Source organism: Psilocybe cubensis, chromosome 4, assembly GCF_017499595.1.
Source record: "Psilocybe cubensis strain MGC-MH-2018 chromosome 4, whole genome shotgun sequence".
Taxonomy (NCBI): Eukaryota; Fungi; Basidiomycota; class Agaricomycetes; order Agaricales; family Agrocybaceae; genus Psilocybe; species Psilocybe cubensis.
Genome location: NC_063002.1, coordinates 951,532 through 963,791, shown reverse-complemented (window position 1 = coordinate 963,791; position 12,260 = coordinate 951,532). Strand labels below are relative to the sequence as shown.

Sequence of the window (12,260 nt, the reverse complement as noted above, 5' to 3'; positions counted from 1 at the left end):
CGTGTGTCAACGGTTGTCACCCGACGTCGAAGTCTCTGCCATTCCCTCACTTTTTTGCCTCTGTCAATGGCACTGTTCGCCCTTGACTAGGCTTTTTCTGAGACACGCTCAATGCTGGCGTGAAACCCGTGCATGTCAGAAAGATCTGACCTCCTGATTTGTAGGAGTGCACTGAGCAGTGCAGGGTTTTTTTGGGAAACAATGGCCGGTCTGTGGCCTCATTCTTTGTTTTGTGTATTTCCTTGTCTTTCCTTCCTCAAGAATTCCCCCAAAAAGTAAGTCGGTTGGCTTGAATACAGAGCTTGTGCTGATACCAAAATTACAGGAACATCTAGTGCTTAGCTTTGTGAGGATACGATGGAGTCGATGTGGCACGATGGGCACCACACTCAAGAGCCCCGAGCGGTACGTACTTTACAAATTCTTCATACGGCGTTGTCTGAGTTAGCTCTTGAACAGGTCACATAGTACAACGGAGGAGGGTACATGCCAGCTGGAATGCTTGAGGGAGAACAGGACAGTGGAGCCGGTGGCCACAGTAGCGATTACTGGGTGATAGTTCTACTTTTTTCAGACACTCTTTTTTTTGTGTTCCACCTATTTTACCATGTATTATTTTATTCCAACCACTGTATCTATAAAACTGCAGTATCGAGCGAGATTTTTACACCCAATAACGCCTGCACCCCTCGAAAAAACGAGTGCTTGAAAAGGAAATGCTAAACTCAGGTATTTCCAAGTCTTTGCAGACTCCAAAAATTCTGTGTTTTAAAACCGAAGTCTGCCGCATAGGGACATGCGGTAAACCCATGACCACATGGGTCAACACCAAGTCACCAAGACTTGGAAATTCCAATGGGTACCATTTTATGATTTAACTCCGGTTTGCCAAAGGTTTGACTGCAGTCCCCGTGACTTGGTTCAGACCTCGCCAACTGGCCGGCTGTGTAGTAACTTCTAGTGAATAGGGCTTGGCAAACATTGCCAAGACATATGATGCCAAAAATAGCACTTGCCACGAACATACACACTTCGACAAAGTACCTGTCAATACCTGCTTAGCGCTGTCTTTACCAACCTGCGGAGTCAGAAACTGGATGCCAATTGCTTGAAATGGTAGATCGCCATGAGGTTGATAAGGATTACTGAGCAATCCTCGTGTTTGCCGCATTTCCATATGTTAGCCACCACCAAGCAGCCACTAGTAACAAATTTTAAAAATCTCGTCTGATCCTTTAATAGCTTCACCCTGACGAATCAAATCCAGGATGAGATTTGATGCCCAAGCTGGTTCCACTGCAAGTCGCTTTGGCCTCAGTCGGCTCCATATATTGCGAAGCAACCAAATCTGAGGAAAACATATTTAATAAAAGTTTTTTCACACTTCAGATCATGCCACGCACCCAGGAAATTCTTTTTTTCCGTTGCGGAGTAAGAAGCAGAATTCCTTAATTTTATTAACATTGAATCGGATGAGAATACCATAGGTCATAACACACCATCTTTCTCAACAATTTCATGTGACTTGAAGATGTTTTCCAATAGGGATCCCCAATCCGCAACGAAGGCTCCTTGGGAACATTTAAAAGTCAACGGATCGTCGGATTTTCGGGAATGCTTTATCGCGTTCGACCATATGTAGTCATCAACAAGAGCAACTTTGGCATCAGGGTACTGATACAAGGAGCCCTTCAGTCAAAAATATTCGAAAATTCCAATAAGCAAACATACCTGAGAAAGCATTATCTGGAGAATTAAGTCCGATGGGTGAAATGAACACTAAAGGTATTTCAGACTTAGTTGAATCGGCGATGGATACTACGTACATTCTGGACTTTGACAATGGGATCCACAACGGGATCCTGAATTTCTTCGTCATCACTATCGATATCCTGATTTTCTTCGTCATCGCTATCGATATCCTGATTTTCTTCGTCATGGATTTCGGTATCCTGAATTTCTTCGTCATCGCTATCGATATTCTGATTTTCTTCGTCATCGCTATCGATATCTTGATTTTCTTCGTCATGGCTATCGATATCCTGATTTTCTTTGTCATGGCTATCGATATCCAGTCCTTTACTATAGTTGTCGCTGCCAGGTTGAATAGGTTTGCCGTCCTGTTTTGCAGGCAGAATTTGGTCCGAGATGGGAGGAGCTTGGGGCAACACCGAGACGGGAGTGGAATCGGGGTGCACTTCGTCAATTCGCAGGTTCCACTCTGGGTGTGAGAGTCCTATCCGTATTCCACGAAAAAATAAACATCGTTCTTCGGTATCACGCTCAGAAGTTTTCCAGTTGTATGAGGCGATACCCGTTTTGCGGCCGAGTTGCCGAAATTTGTGTTCATATTCAAAAGATATGCGTCTGTTGCCCACATAACCTCGTCCAGGAAAGGTAGATGCTGAGTATGATACTGCTTTGTCAATGCCAGTAATAACATATATACCACCATTCGGAATTGCACGAAAAACATTTTCTTCGGTGAAGAATTGTATCCAGTTTTCAGCGTGTTTCTTCAAATATTCCTGTACACGGGACGTTGCTAAATCTTCTCTTCTGGCACCATCAGGGAGGACAAGGACGGCCACCTCTGGCTCCGAAGAAGTAAATTTGAGGTGACTGTTGCGAAGTTTAGTTTCAATGAGTGGAATAAATTTGATTTAAATTCGGAAAATGACATACAGAGGGTTTTCACCTAGTCGATGAACGTCAATGCCTTTGGTCGCAATGACAGATCCAGGCGGATAGTAACCTGGTATCCTGGAGATTTCAGACTCATAAGGAGGATCTAATGGGACATACCCTTCTGGAAGTTTGTTTCGGTTGAATTGGTTCAAGGGATCATCAGAGGGGAGGAAAAGATTGAATGCGAATTCGAAGTTGCCCATCTGGTTTATATATCCGACATCTCCAACCTCAATCGTTCGCCGAGTATACGGCTCTCGTAGGATTGGAGTAGAGCCTGGCCAAAAGGGAAACCCATTCCCTGCCATCGATAGAATACGGCAATATATATCTGAAGGGGTATGTTCACGAGGTTCAATCAAATTCGGAAAGCAGGCGACGTGCAGTATATTCTTGAAATTTGAGGATGCCGTGTCATCTTCTGGAATACAAAATTCACAATGGGTCCACGCACAACTTGTTCGGAGACTCACTATTTGCACCACTACCAACAAGGTCTTGTGGATTGCGGCCCATAGCCGAACCTGCGCCAACCAACGGTTTATTGGTTATGCCTTGTGTCGCTTATTGACGACGAAGATGTCTGCGAGACAGCAACTATTTGCGTAGTTCCTGTAGAAGTGAACCGTAAATAGGAACCGACAACATAAGGATCGTGAGATGATGTTGAAGTTGTGACGGAGTCCCTAACCAGTATATTCATCTAATCTTATCTTCGGGAGTTTTTATTCATGTTGACGAAGATATTCTATTTGTTTTTTTCGCTCGAGTCAACTAGAAAAAGAAACATATGATGTATGTAAGTCGATAAGTACAAACTACACTATCACAGCCAGGGAGCCCAACCTGCGTACATTTTAGCCTTGAATAAAAAATCAAACACTGATGCCTTTCAAACCGATAACGAATGAGCTCACTAGATTGACAGGATCTGACGATTCTGCGATGAGCATTTGAACGAGATTCGCGGTCCCAATTTCTCGCTCCTGGCTCTCTCGGTTATTTTGAGGAACATGAATTCCGTCAAATTTCTTTTCTATGGGCCTCAAAGCCAATCTTGCAATAATTTGAGCGGTCACGGGAATAGGTTTAGTGCTGTTATTAGCCGCATTCTTCACAGCCCTCCGGTTTTGTCGATCCTGTAAGCAAGTGTATATTAATGACATTTGTTGGTAACACAATTTAATTTATACCTACCATTTTGCGCTTCTCGTCCTCCCATTCAGCTAGTGGATCATGAATGAACGTATCCAAAACACTCATCAACGAATCTTTATTGTCACGCAGAAGTTGCAACGTTATTTCAGCTGAAATCCGGAAGGCACCTACAATGCGTTGATAAGTCAGCATTTGTCAACAAGGAAATGTTATCCCGCACCTTCTACTCCGCTGATACCTAAGCCATCGACAATGTTCTGGGTCAACCTAAAAGGAACTCTTTCCGGAGTGTCAAGCTTCTTTCCCTGTGTCGGTCACTGGAAGTCAGCAAATAGTTCAGGAACAACCCTTGTATAACAAACCTTTTCAAATAAGCAATTGAAATCGACATGCACAACGTCTCCTGAAGTTGAGTCCAACAGAATATTTTCGCAGTGTCTATCTCCAAGGCTGTGATAAGGCGATTCAGAAAGTTAGACGTCTCGCCAATGAACGCCAAAAAGGGTCATACCCAAGAACCCATCCAATCATGGACATTACAGCGGCAGTTCGGCCGTAGGTCAGTCGACTGGCTAACCAGGCTGATGGTTCTGGAAATGAATCAATGAACCATTCATGAAATACCGGTGGGAAGCTGTAAATGCGTATATATCCAATTATGTTAACATGAAAAAAATCCCTTACAAGCCTAGCATATTGGTCTTGAATGCCTTGACCAGGTCAGCGTCTGACTTTTTTTCATCGGCGTCTATTCTTTTCAGCTCTGCAGCAAGGGCGCTCACTTCCGGTGACTATTATGCATATAATTAATAACGTATGAATCATACTTTCAAAAAGATTTAGGCATTACCCAAATAGGTATTCCCCGCCGTGAATATAGTTCACCCAGGAAGTATCGAATTGGCGTGGTTTTAGGAACCCACTGAATAAATCCACATTCTTCGTTCAGTGCAACAACCCCGTAAGAACGAATGTCTAGCCGTGCAAATCAACGACAAACTCATTTCAAACGCATAGATGGAAACTCACGTAGTTGCCTTCTTCGAGACTCGGAGTTCCGCTTTAGTAGCTTATTGATGATGGCAAACATATCCATTAGGCGAGCATCCTTCCTCAAATCATCTTTCGGCTTTCCGAGGAACATATATCGTTGCCCGTTGCTACCCCTAATAGTGATTTTTCTGGGCTTTGCTAAGGATTTCATGACCTCAATCTCGTCAAGGAACTCTAGATGAATGGGATGAATGGCAAGAAGTCAGTGCATCAATTGAAATAGTTTACTAGAATTTCGAAGAACCTTGGAAAGTTGGTAAATTTGAAGCAAAGGGTTGGTGAGTTGATTCTGTAGCAGACGTGGGAGGAAGACTGGCAGTTAAAGATTCCTGGAGAGGAACAATCAGCTTGGAACGCCCTAGTCGTTTCAACCGGGGAAAATCTTTGGTCATGTTTAGTGGCCTTTCGTCGACTAATGGATGATCGCATAGCGCCAGAAGCTCATTCGTCATCGCCATAGACTCATCGATGAGAGCTGATAGCCCTGAATTTTGGTTCCGAGGGTTGTTCTGAATGGGCTGTGGGTACAATATAGACCAAGATGGAAGGAATATCATACCCGAAGATGAGATAAAATTTCATTTCCTCTGGTCGAGCGTCTTTGGTTCGTTGACTTTACAACAGACGCAAAAAGCCAGAGTGCTTGTAGAGGATACTCCTGTATGATAACCGAAATAAGTGATCTGAGATGCCTGTAGACCTCTGGGTGGTCATGCTGAACTCGGGAGACAATTTGAGGGAAAGCTGTGAACCACTGGGGATCATTTGAGTTAAATTTTACATGAAATAAAAATTAGTATATTACCTTATACACTGGCGCCTCTTTCATTGCAATTGAAATGCTTTCCGTCATTCTTTTAAAATCACTAGTTACCACCACATTTTTATCGTCCGCGAGATCCATCCATATACTGAGCATCCGAGGTACTGTTTGATAGACAAACTTCGATCCATGCATGACTGCCTTCGAGTACGCCCGCAAAGTTTGCAGATTCATTTTAAGGCCCCTATTGCCATGATTAGGAAATTTGATAGATATAACAGGAATTGGGCGCACCTCTGAATAAATTCAGATTCTGGAAGCCTTTTAAAGCAATCTTCGTGAAAATGCCCAAGGTGGTAATGCGCACTTTCCCAGCTAGGTAATATGTCTATCCATCAGAAGAATAAATAAGGTAAACAGCGGTAAGGCCTTACTCAGGCTGCAATGAAATAGCTTCGGTAAACATATGGATGATCTCTTTTGGAGAAAATCTATCGCACTCATGCATCCAGCGTGCTCTTAAAACATAAGTCTAAAACTCCTTCAGCACCTGTTCCAAGGATGTAACCAAATCTTACCTTAGATTTTAAGATTTCAGAGCTAGCATCCGATGTCAAGTCAACAACGTGATCATCGAGCAGTCCGACCAGTTTAAGAGAGTTCTCCAATTCGAACAGCGCACTAAGGGTATGGCCAGACCCCTGAAGTAACTTTGCGCTTTCTATCATGGAGAAGAGAGTTTTCCGTTGACGAGCTTGAAGCATTGCGCTGTAAGCTGTTTGCCATTGCTTAGCCTTCCTTGCAATTTTGGCACTAGCGAGCCAGGATTTTCCAATTTCGACGTTGAAGCGTGTGTTATTTCTGTTCAGGACGAGGTTAATGAGGTAGAGGTGTCAATTAGCCATAAAAACATCCTTACGGCAATGCAAATGCAGCACGTCTCATGCTGAGAAGAGGTTCCCGACTTCGATATGTTGGGAGAGTTGTATTCAGTCGAGCAGAAAGGGTCTGCGACAAATCCGCAAGAATTTCACGATGACTTGATTGGGTATAATTATGAGAGTCCGGAAGAAGCTTGCAAGACGATTGGTATATTAACTCCAATTCGTGTATCAAGTGCAGGTCCAATGCAGCTTCATAGGAGCGTCGGTAACCTTTTGCCCCTGCTGCTATTATAGGAGAACCTACAATGAGCCGTGCTTGAGATAAAGCTTTATTGATTGCATCCTTGTCCCCATTGCGCATGGCCAGGAGGACTCTTCCAGTGGCAATTGCAGGAATATTGTTATCGATGCGATCCACCAATTTCTGGACGTCTCCCCATGCACCAGCCATCCATGCACTTTCTACTTGGAAACCTGCTAAAGCTTCCTCCCAGTCCGGGTGCCGTGTTAGAACACCTATAACATGGGTACGCAATGTATCTTGCGTATAAAACTTTTAGATATGCTTCGACTTCGCCAAATATAAACATGCCATACCATAATGACCAAGGTTCCGAAGGCAGCGTAGTAAACCCACATGATAGTCAACATTATCCGGTGATTCCTGCAAACGAACCTCCCAACAACTTTGAGCAGACGTCCACCTTCCAGTACTTTCGTGCTGACGAATTTGATGTTCCAATGTAGGTGACAAAATCAATGTGGATATTCCCTCCATCCCATCGGGTTCATCTAATTGAGAATATATCTCATGTAGCTTTTCATAGTATTCAGGCAGGTCTTTCTGAGCAGAAGGTCCACGATTTGCAAGCGAAATAGCCTGCTGTTCAAAACTCATCAGAGACCGTGCAAAGGCTTTGCACTTAAAGGCAGCTTTAGCCATTAAGTTTTGGTTTATACTCATAAGTACTGAATCGACGAGGGCAAGTTGATGAGTGAAATCAGTCGCAGAAGTTGGCAACCGTTTATTATTCTTTTTGTCTTTGTCTTGCTGTACGATCTCCTGACGTGCATGGCGAACCCATTTGTTCAAATGGTCAAGAAGCATAAAAACAGCCTGTAAACAGTTTGAGTGCTATTTATATTTTATTGTGTTGATCTCACCTGGGCGCTAAGGAGTTTTTTATCTGAAGTTGAACGACTATCTGAATCAATTTGATCTTCAAGAACAGCAACGATTTCCTCTCTGATGCATGAGGCGTAATCTCCATTCCCTGACAACAATATATTCAAAACCAGATGCGGTAGGAGATGATGAGCGATAACAACATCTTTATTTCGTACAATGGAACTGAATGCCCCGAAAAGCTGTCGCGCAGTTGTACCGGAAACTTTAGTGATCAAATAGGCCGACCATAGTTGAAGCCATTCACGATAGGTTGATTGTGTTGGATAGATTGGCTGTTGAATCTCTAAAGCAGGAGGATCGTTCATTTTAAATTTTCCACCCAGTAAAGGTGTAACAGTTTCCAGGACGTGTTTGGGGAGAGCGTTCCAGCGGTTTCTCACTCTTATGGGTACTGCAGTTGAGCGTCCAGACGTCACAAGGGCGGGTGTGAACTGACAGAATTTCAACAACTCTTGAATGCTGTAAGCCAGATCCGTTTGATATCTGATATTGCTGGTAGAAAGAAAGGCGCCAACGATAAGGTCTTGAATCAAATGCAATGCAAACAGAAGATTTTCGTTTTCATCGGTGAAATTTTTGAACACGACCATGTTTGTAGTCTGGGAAGGTATTTCACAGCGATCTGGGTCCACAGCGCCCAAAGCACCAATACATTCGAAGGCGAGGAGATGGAGTCTTTCGTAGTTATCTCCAATATCTCTCGATGCTGTGGCAAGTAGCGTACCCAAAATGCGGCCAACATAGGGATGAAATACATCGCCAGACGTTATCGTACGGATAAATTCCTTCTGGCCCTTGGACAAGAACGATTTTAATTCTTGAAGCGCTTGTGTTGCTACAGTTATATTGTCACTTGACGATTGATTCAAAATTCTGTCCAATTCTTGCCCTGGAGATAAAGTCCCGCGAAGCAACTGTAATCGATCGTACAGGGGCTGTAAATCTTGAACAACGCTTATATCGATGACTTCAGTTAGATGTTGTCGCAGATTATTTCCCATAGTACAGATAATATACTCCAGTATTTCGAAAGCAAGATTGCGAGCACGAGGGGAGAAGATAGACCACGATGACACAATTGCTGCACTTGTTGGTCCTATATATGGTCCAAGGTCTATGGTATCAAGAGTTGTCGCGAATTTGTACCAGCTTTCAAGAGTGATTTCTGACAGTTCAGGGATGCAAAGCATGGTCTGAAAAGTGGCCATGATCTATCCAAAGTCGAATGAGAGATATTTCATAAGTTATGCAGATGAAATATTGACACACCTGCGGAGATACAGCACTAATCGCCGCTCCCATTTGCTCTATGAGGGACCCTAAACTACGCAAAATCTTTCGTTTTACCGTTACTGATTTCTTGCCCTGCACGTCTTGTAACATGTCATTTATGGTTGAGATGACACCAAGAATGTAATCTTTCAGGAAAGCTTCTAGGCTATTGGTGGTAGAAATGTTTTTCTTGTCCGGGGACAGTATCTCTTCGACCCTTTTCAGGGCCTTGACTGCCTAAGATGAACATGAATACTAGTTAAGGAAGCAAATATATCGGTGATCACATACCTGTTGCGCATTGACACTGTTTTCATCTCCCATTTCGATGACAAGATCAGCGAGTAACGGCACCACACAGCTTCTGACGACACTTGGTATATCAATTGACGAAGTACTAGCATCAGTAAGGATTTTGGCAATGAAGGTCAAAGCTTTCTTTGCAGCGGATTGGCCAGGAAGAAGAAATATGTGCGCAAGAATACAGCTGGAATGGTTGAGAATAAGGGCAGAAACTTTGGTAGATAGTTCTTTGGCAACTTTATTCAGCCCTTTGACATCATTTGTCGCAAATAGCATGGGAAGTGTGTACGGAAGCGTGAGCCGAATGAAATCGCGAGGAGGAAATCCCATAACATGGCTGACCTCTCCAAGGAGTTCAGGTTGTAATGGTAATTGTTTGAAAATATATGGAGCGATGTCGTTCATGTATGGTGCAAGTAGAGAATAGACAGATTTTTTGAAATGTTTTGCCAAAGCTATAATCTAATGGTGGGACATAAGATGACGAATGCTGCAAAGTATATCACATACATGCATACCAGCAACGCCCTTAATGATGGGATTTTGGCGTCCAAGTTGAGCAACTAACAAACAAAGCACTTTGCCTAGGATATCGAAGTTGGCTGTCCTGATATACCATACTTAGGTTTCTTTTGATATATCAAGTAGCATATTACTCACAGGCCCATACAACCAACAGTAATCAATAAAGTCTCCCTAATAGCATTCTGCGAGTTCTGAAAATAGTCATACAGTCGATTAAACACGAGATCAACGCGATCCACACCAGGACGTTCACACAACCCATAGATCTGAACGAGTCCATTCAAAGCACGACTACACCAATCTTCAGCGATAAATAATACGGCGTGATGCAGTTTACTCACCCTGCACTGAGACGGACGCTTCTATCAGTGTCTGTCATTCCACGAAAAATGTAATCGATAACAACGTCCGCATCCTCTTTGCCTGAATGATGCTTGCAAATATATCCAAGAGCAATGAATAACTTCCGGCGGCAATCTGGAGTAACTTCTTCGACCGTGCCGTTGAGTAACTGTTTGATCAAGGGAGCATATTCACGAATTGATAGAAAATTATTGTGTGTGTTTTGAGAGAGACAGTCACTTTTGTTACACAAAGCGAGGAGACATTGAAGCTCCCCCATTTTACTGATGATAGAAGGTCTTGACGCTGCAGAGGGATCAATTTCGCGTCTAGATATTAATCAGATGAAAATCCTGACCGACAAACAAAAGGGAGCGTACCGTTCAAACCTGCTCTGGATTTCGAGTAAAGCTCGTTTGCAAAGCTGGGATGCCGATGTTTCTTCTTCATCCATCCAAGAGAGGGTGTCAGGAGCGATGATTTCTTCAACAAGTTGGCGAACATCGTGACTCCAAACTCGCGAGCTTATATCGAATTGATGCTGAACGGCGTTTGAATGGGATGATTCAGTTGTCAATTTGGTAAGCTCTTCCAAAAAAATGTCGCGTTCGGGACTAATGGGCAATGATTCGGCTGATTTCTTAACTACTGAAATCAAGGTGGGTTCCATGCGACGCAAAGAATATTGTAGATACGCCCACAACAGTTCCTAAAGCAGGTGAGTGAAGATCATCCTTTATAAAGGAAGTAAGAAACACACCGATAGTCGTTCACTGTCCTTGCCATTGTAAATTTGCAGTCGTTGGATGACAATGCGAATCATGGGGTATGAGCTGGACATAACGATGTTTGATTTGAGAGTGTCGATGAGGTATTGATCTACTGGATCCCATTCACGATCCAAGCCTGCCTCCAGACGGATTTGGAGCAAATACTCTACAAGGTCGCCCATAAAAGGTCGATACACCGGATGACTCCAAAGTGGCTCTGTCGATGAGATAATATTTCTCAGAAGTTTGGTCCTGATATCTGCTTTCATGGGAATACCGGGATTAAGATAATGTACGAGAAGCTTTCTCGAAAATTCTGCAATGGAACGACCGATATCCAAAAAGTAGTAATCGTTAGGGAGCGAAGGACATATAGCTTTCACAATAACCTCCAAGACAAGCGAGACAAACGTAGGAATATTTGAAGGGAAAATCAGGACGTTCAAGGAGTGATTTTCAGGTATCTTCAAGAAAGTCAGCAGATTTAGAAAGGGCACGTAAAGATGCATACCGGTTCTAGTATGTCGACAGCTACGATTCTTGGTTTCCTAAAAAAGGACACATATATGCGATGTGGATTTGGATCCATTGGTACGATAAGATCTTGTTTAGTCAGTATGAGGTATGAGAACTACTATAGACCATTCTCACCATTACAGACATCCAGACATTCCTGCAGAATGTGACGCAAAGTTTTCCAACAAGGATTATGAGGTTCAGAGGTGGTAGAAAAACGAGATCCTAAGCCGCGCAACATGGTTACAAGCAACATCAAGGTCAACTCCTTCATTTGCTTTGGATTAATGAAGTCCTTGATATCTACTTGTTCGGAATCGGTCCATGAATCAAGGATACGGTAGAGGTCCAGCAGCCTTGCCAATAATTTTTTGACAAGATTTTCAGACGCGTCATATATCGTGACGACGCGTGAAAACGCGCGCTGTATCACTTGTAATGCTGCCTCTGTCATCGTAACCTTCTCCTCCATCGCCTCCCATGCTGTGATACTGGGATCGGGAAATGGACCAAGAAGGTGATCCGTTATTCCATCGAGAATTTGCACCCAGTTATTTGGATTCGACTTTTCTTTCTGAGATGGATTATCACCTAAATCCTCTATTGCAATCCTTTTCAGCATTTCTGTGAAGCTCGCTGGATCGTAAGGATTGTCTGCGCCATCGAGACCTGAAATTTGGAAGAGTGTTGAAGTTGATGCGGAATTCATCGCAAAGTCAGGCTAATTTCAACCATTGGCGACGTTATTGTATATAACGACGTCCTCGAGTTATCCCGTTTGTGTATGATTCGTTTCA

At 43.2% G+C, this 12,260-nt stretch overlaps 2 protein-coding genes across 2 annotated transcripts; both read right to left on the bottom strand.

Annotated features, from left to right (window-relative positions):
• Positions 1-1,244: 1,244 nt before the first annotated feature.
• Positions 1,245-3,204, bottom strand: JR316_0004412 (uncharacterized protein; the record flags this gene model as incomplete). Its single annotated transcript, XM_047890178.1, has 6 exons — positions 1,245-1,348; positions 1,500-1,689; positions 1,732-1,746; positions 1,827-2,622; positions 2,686-3,109; positions 3,162-3,204. The coding sequence occupies 6 exons, from the start codon at positions 3,202-3,204 to the stop codon at positions 1,245-1,247; spliced, it is 1,572 nt and encodes a 523-aa protein (XP_047749939.1).
• Positions 3,205-3,514: 310 nt separating this feature from the next.
• Positions 3,515-12,172, bottom strand: JR316_0004411 (Serine/threonine-protein kinase ATR; the record flags this gene model as incomplete). The annotated part of the gene is made up of 27 exons (XM_047890177.1): positions 3,515-3,550; positions 3,606-3,827; positions 3,886-4,013; positions 4,067-4,151; positions 4,209-4,296; positions 4,358-4,480; positions 4,531-4,637; positions 4,697-4,821; positions 4,876-5,073; positions 5,144-5,408; positions 5,459-5,653; positions 5,705-5,906; positions 5,957-6,037; positions 6,097-6,194; positions 6,241-6,523; positions 6,582-7,086; positions 7,144-7,663; positions 7,711-8,946; positions 9,005-9,244; positions 9,299-9,772; positions 9,821-9,917; positions 9,971-10,126; positions 10,177-10,506; positions 10,558-10,886; positions 10,938-11,411; positions 11,459-11,495; positions 11,718-12,172. The coding sequence occupies 27 exons, from the start codon at positions 12,170-12,172 to the stop codon at positions 3,515-3,517; spliced, it is 7,089 nt and encodes a 2,362-aa protein (XP_047749938.1).
• Positions 12,173-12,260: the final 88 nt, after the last annotated feature.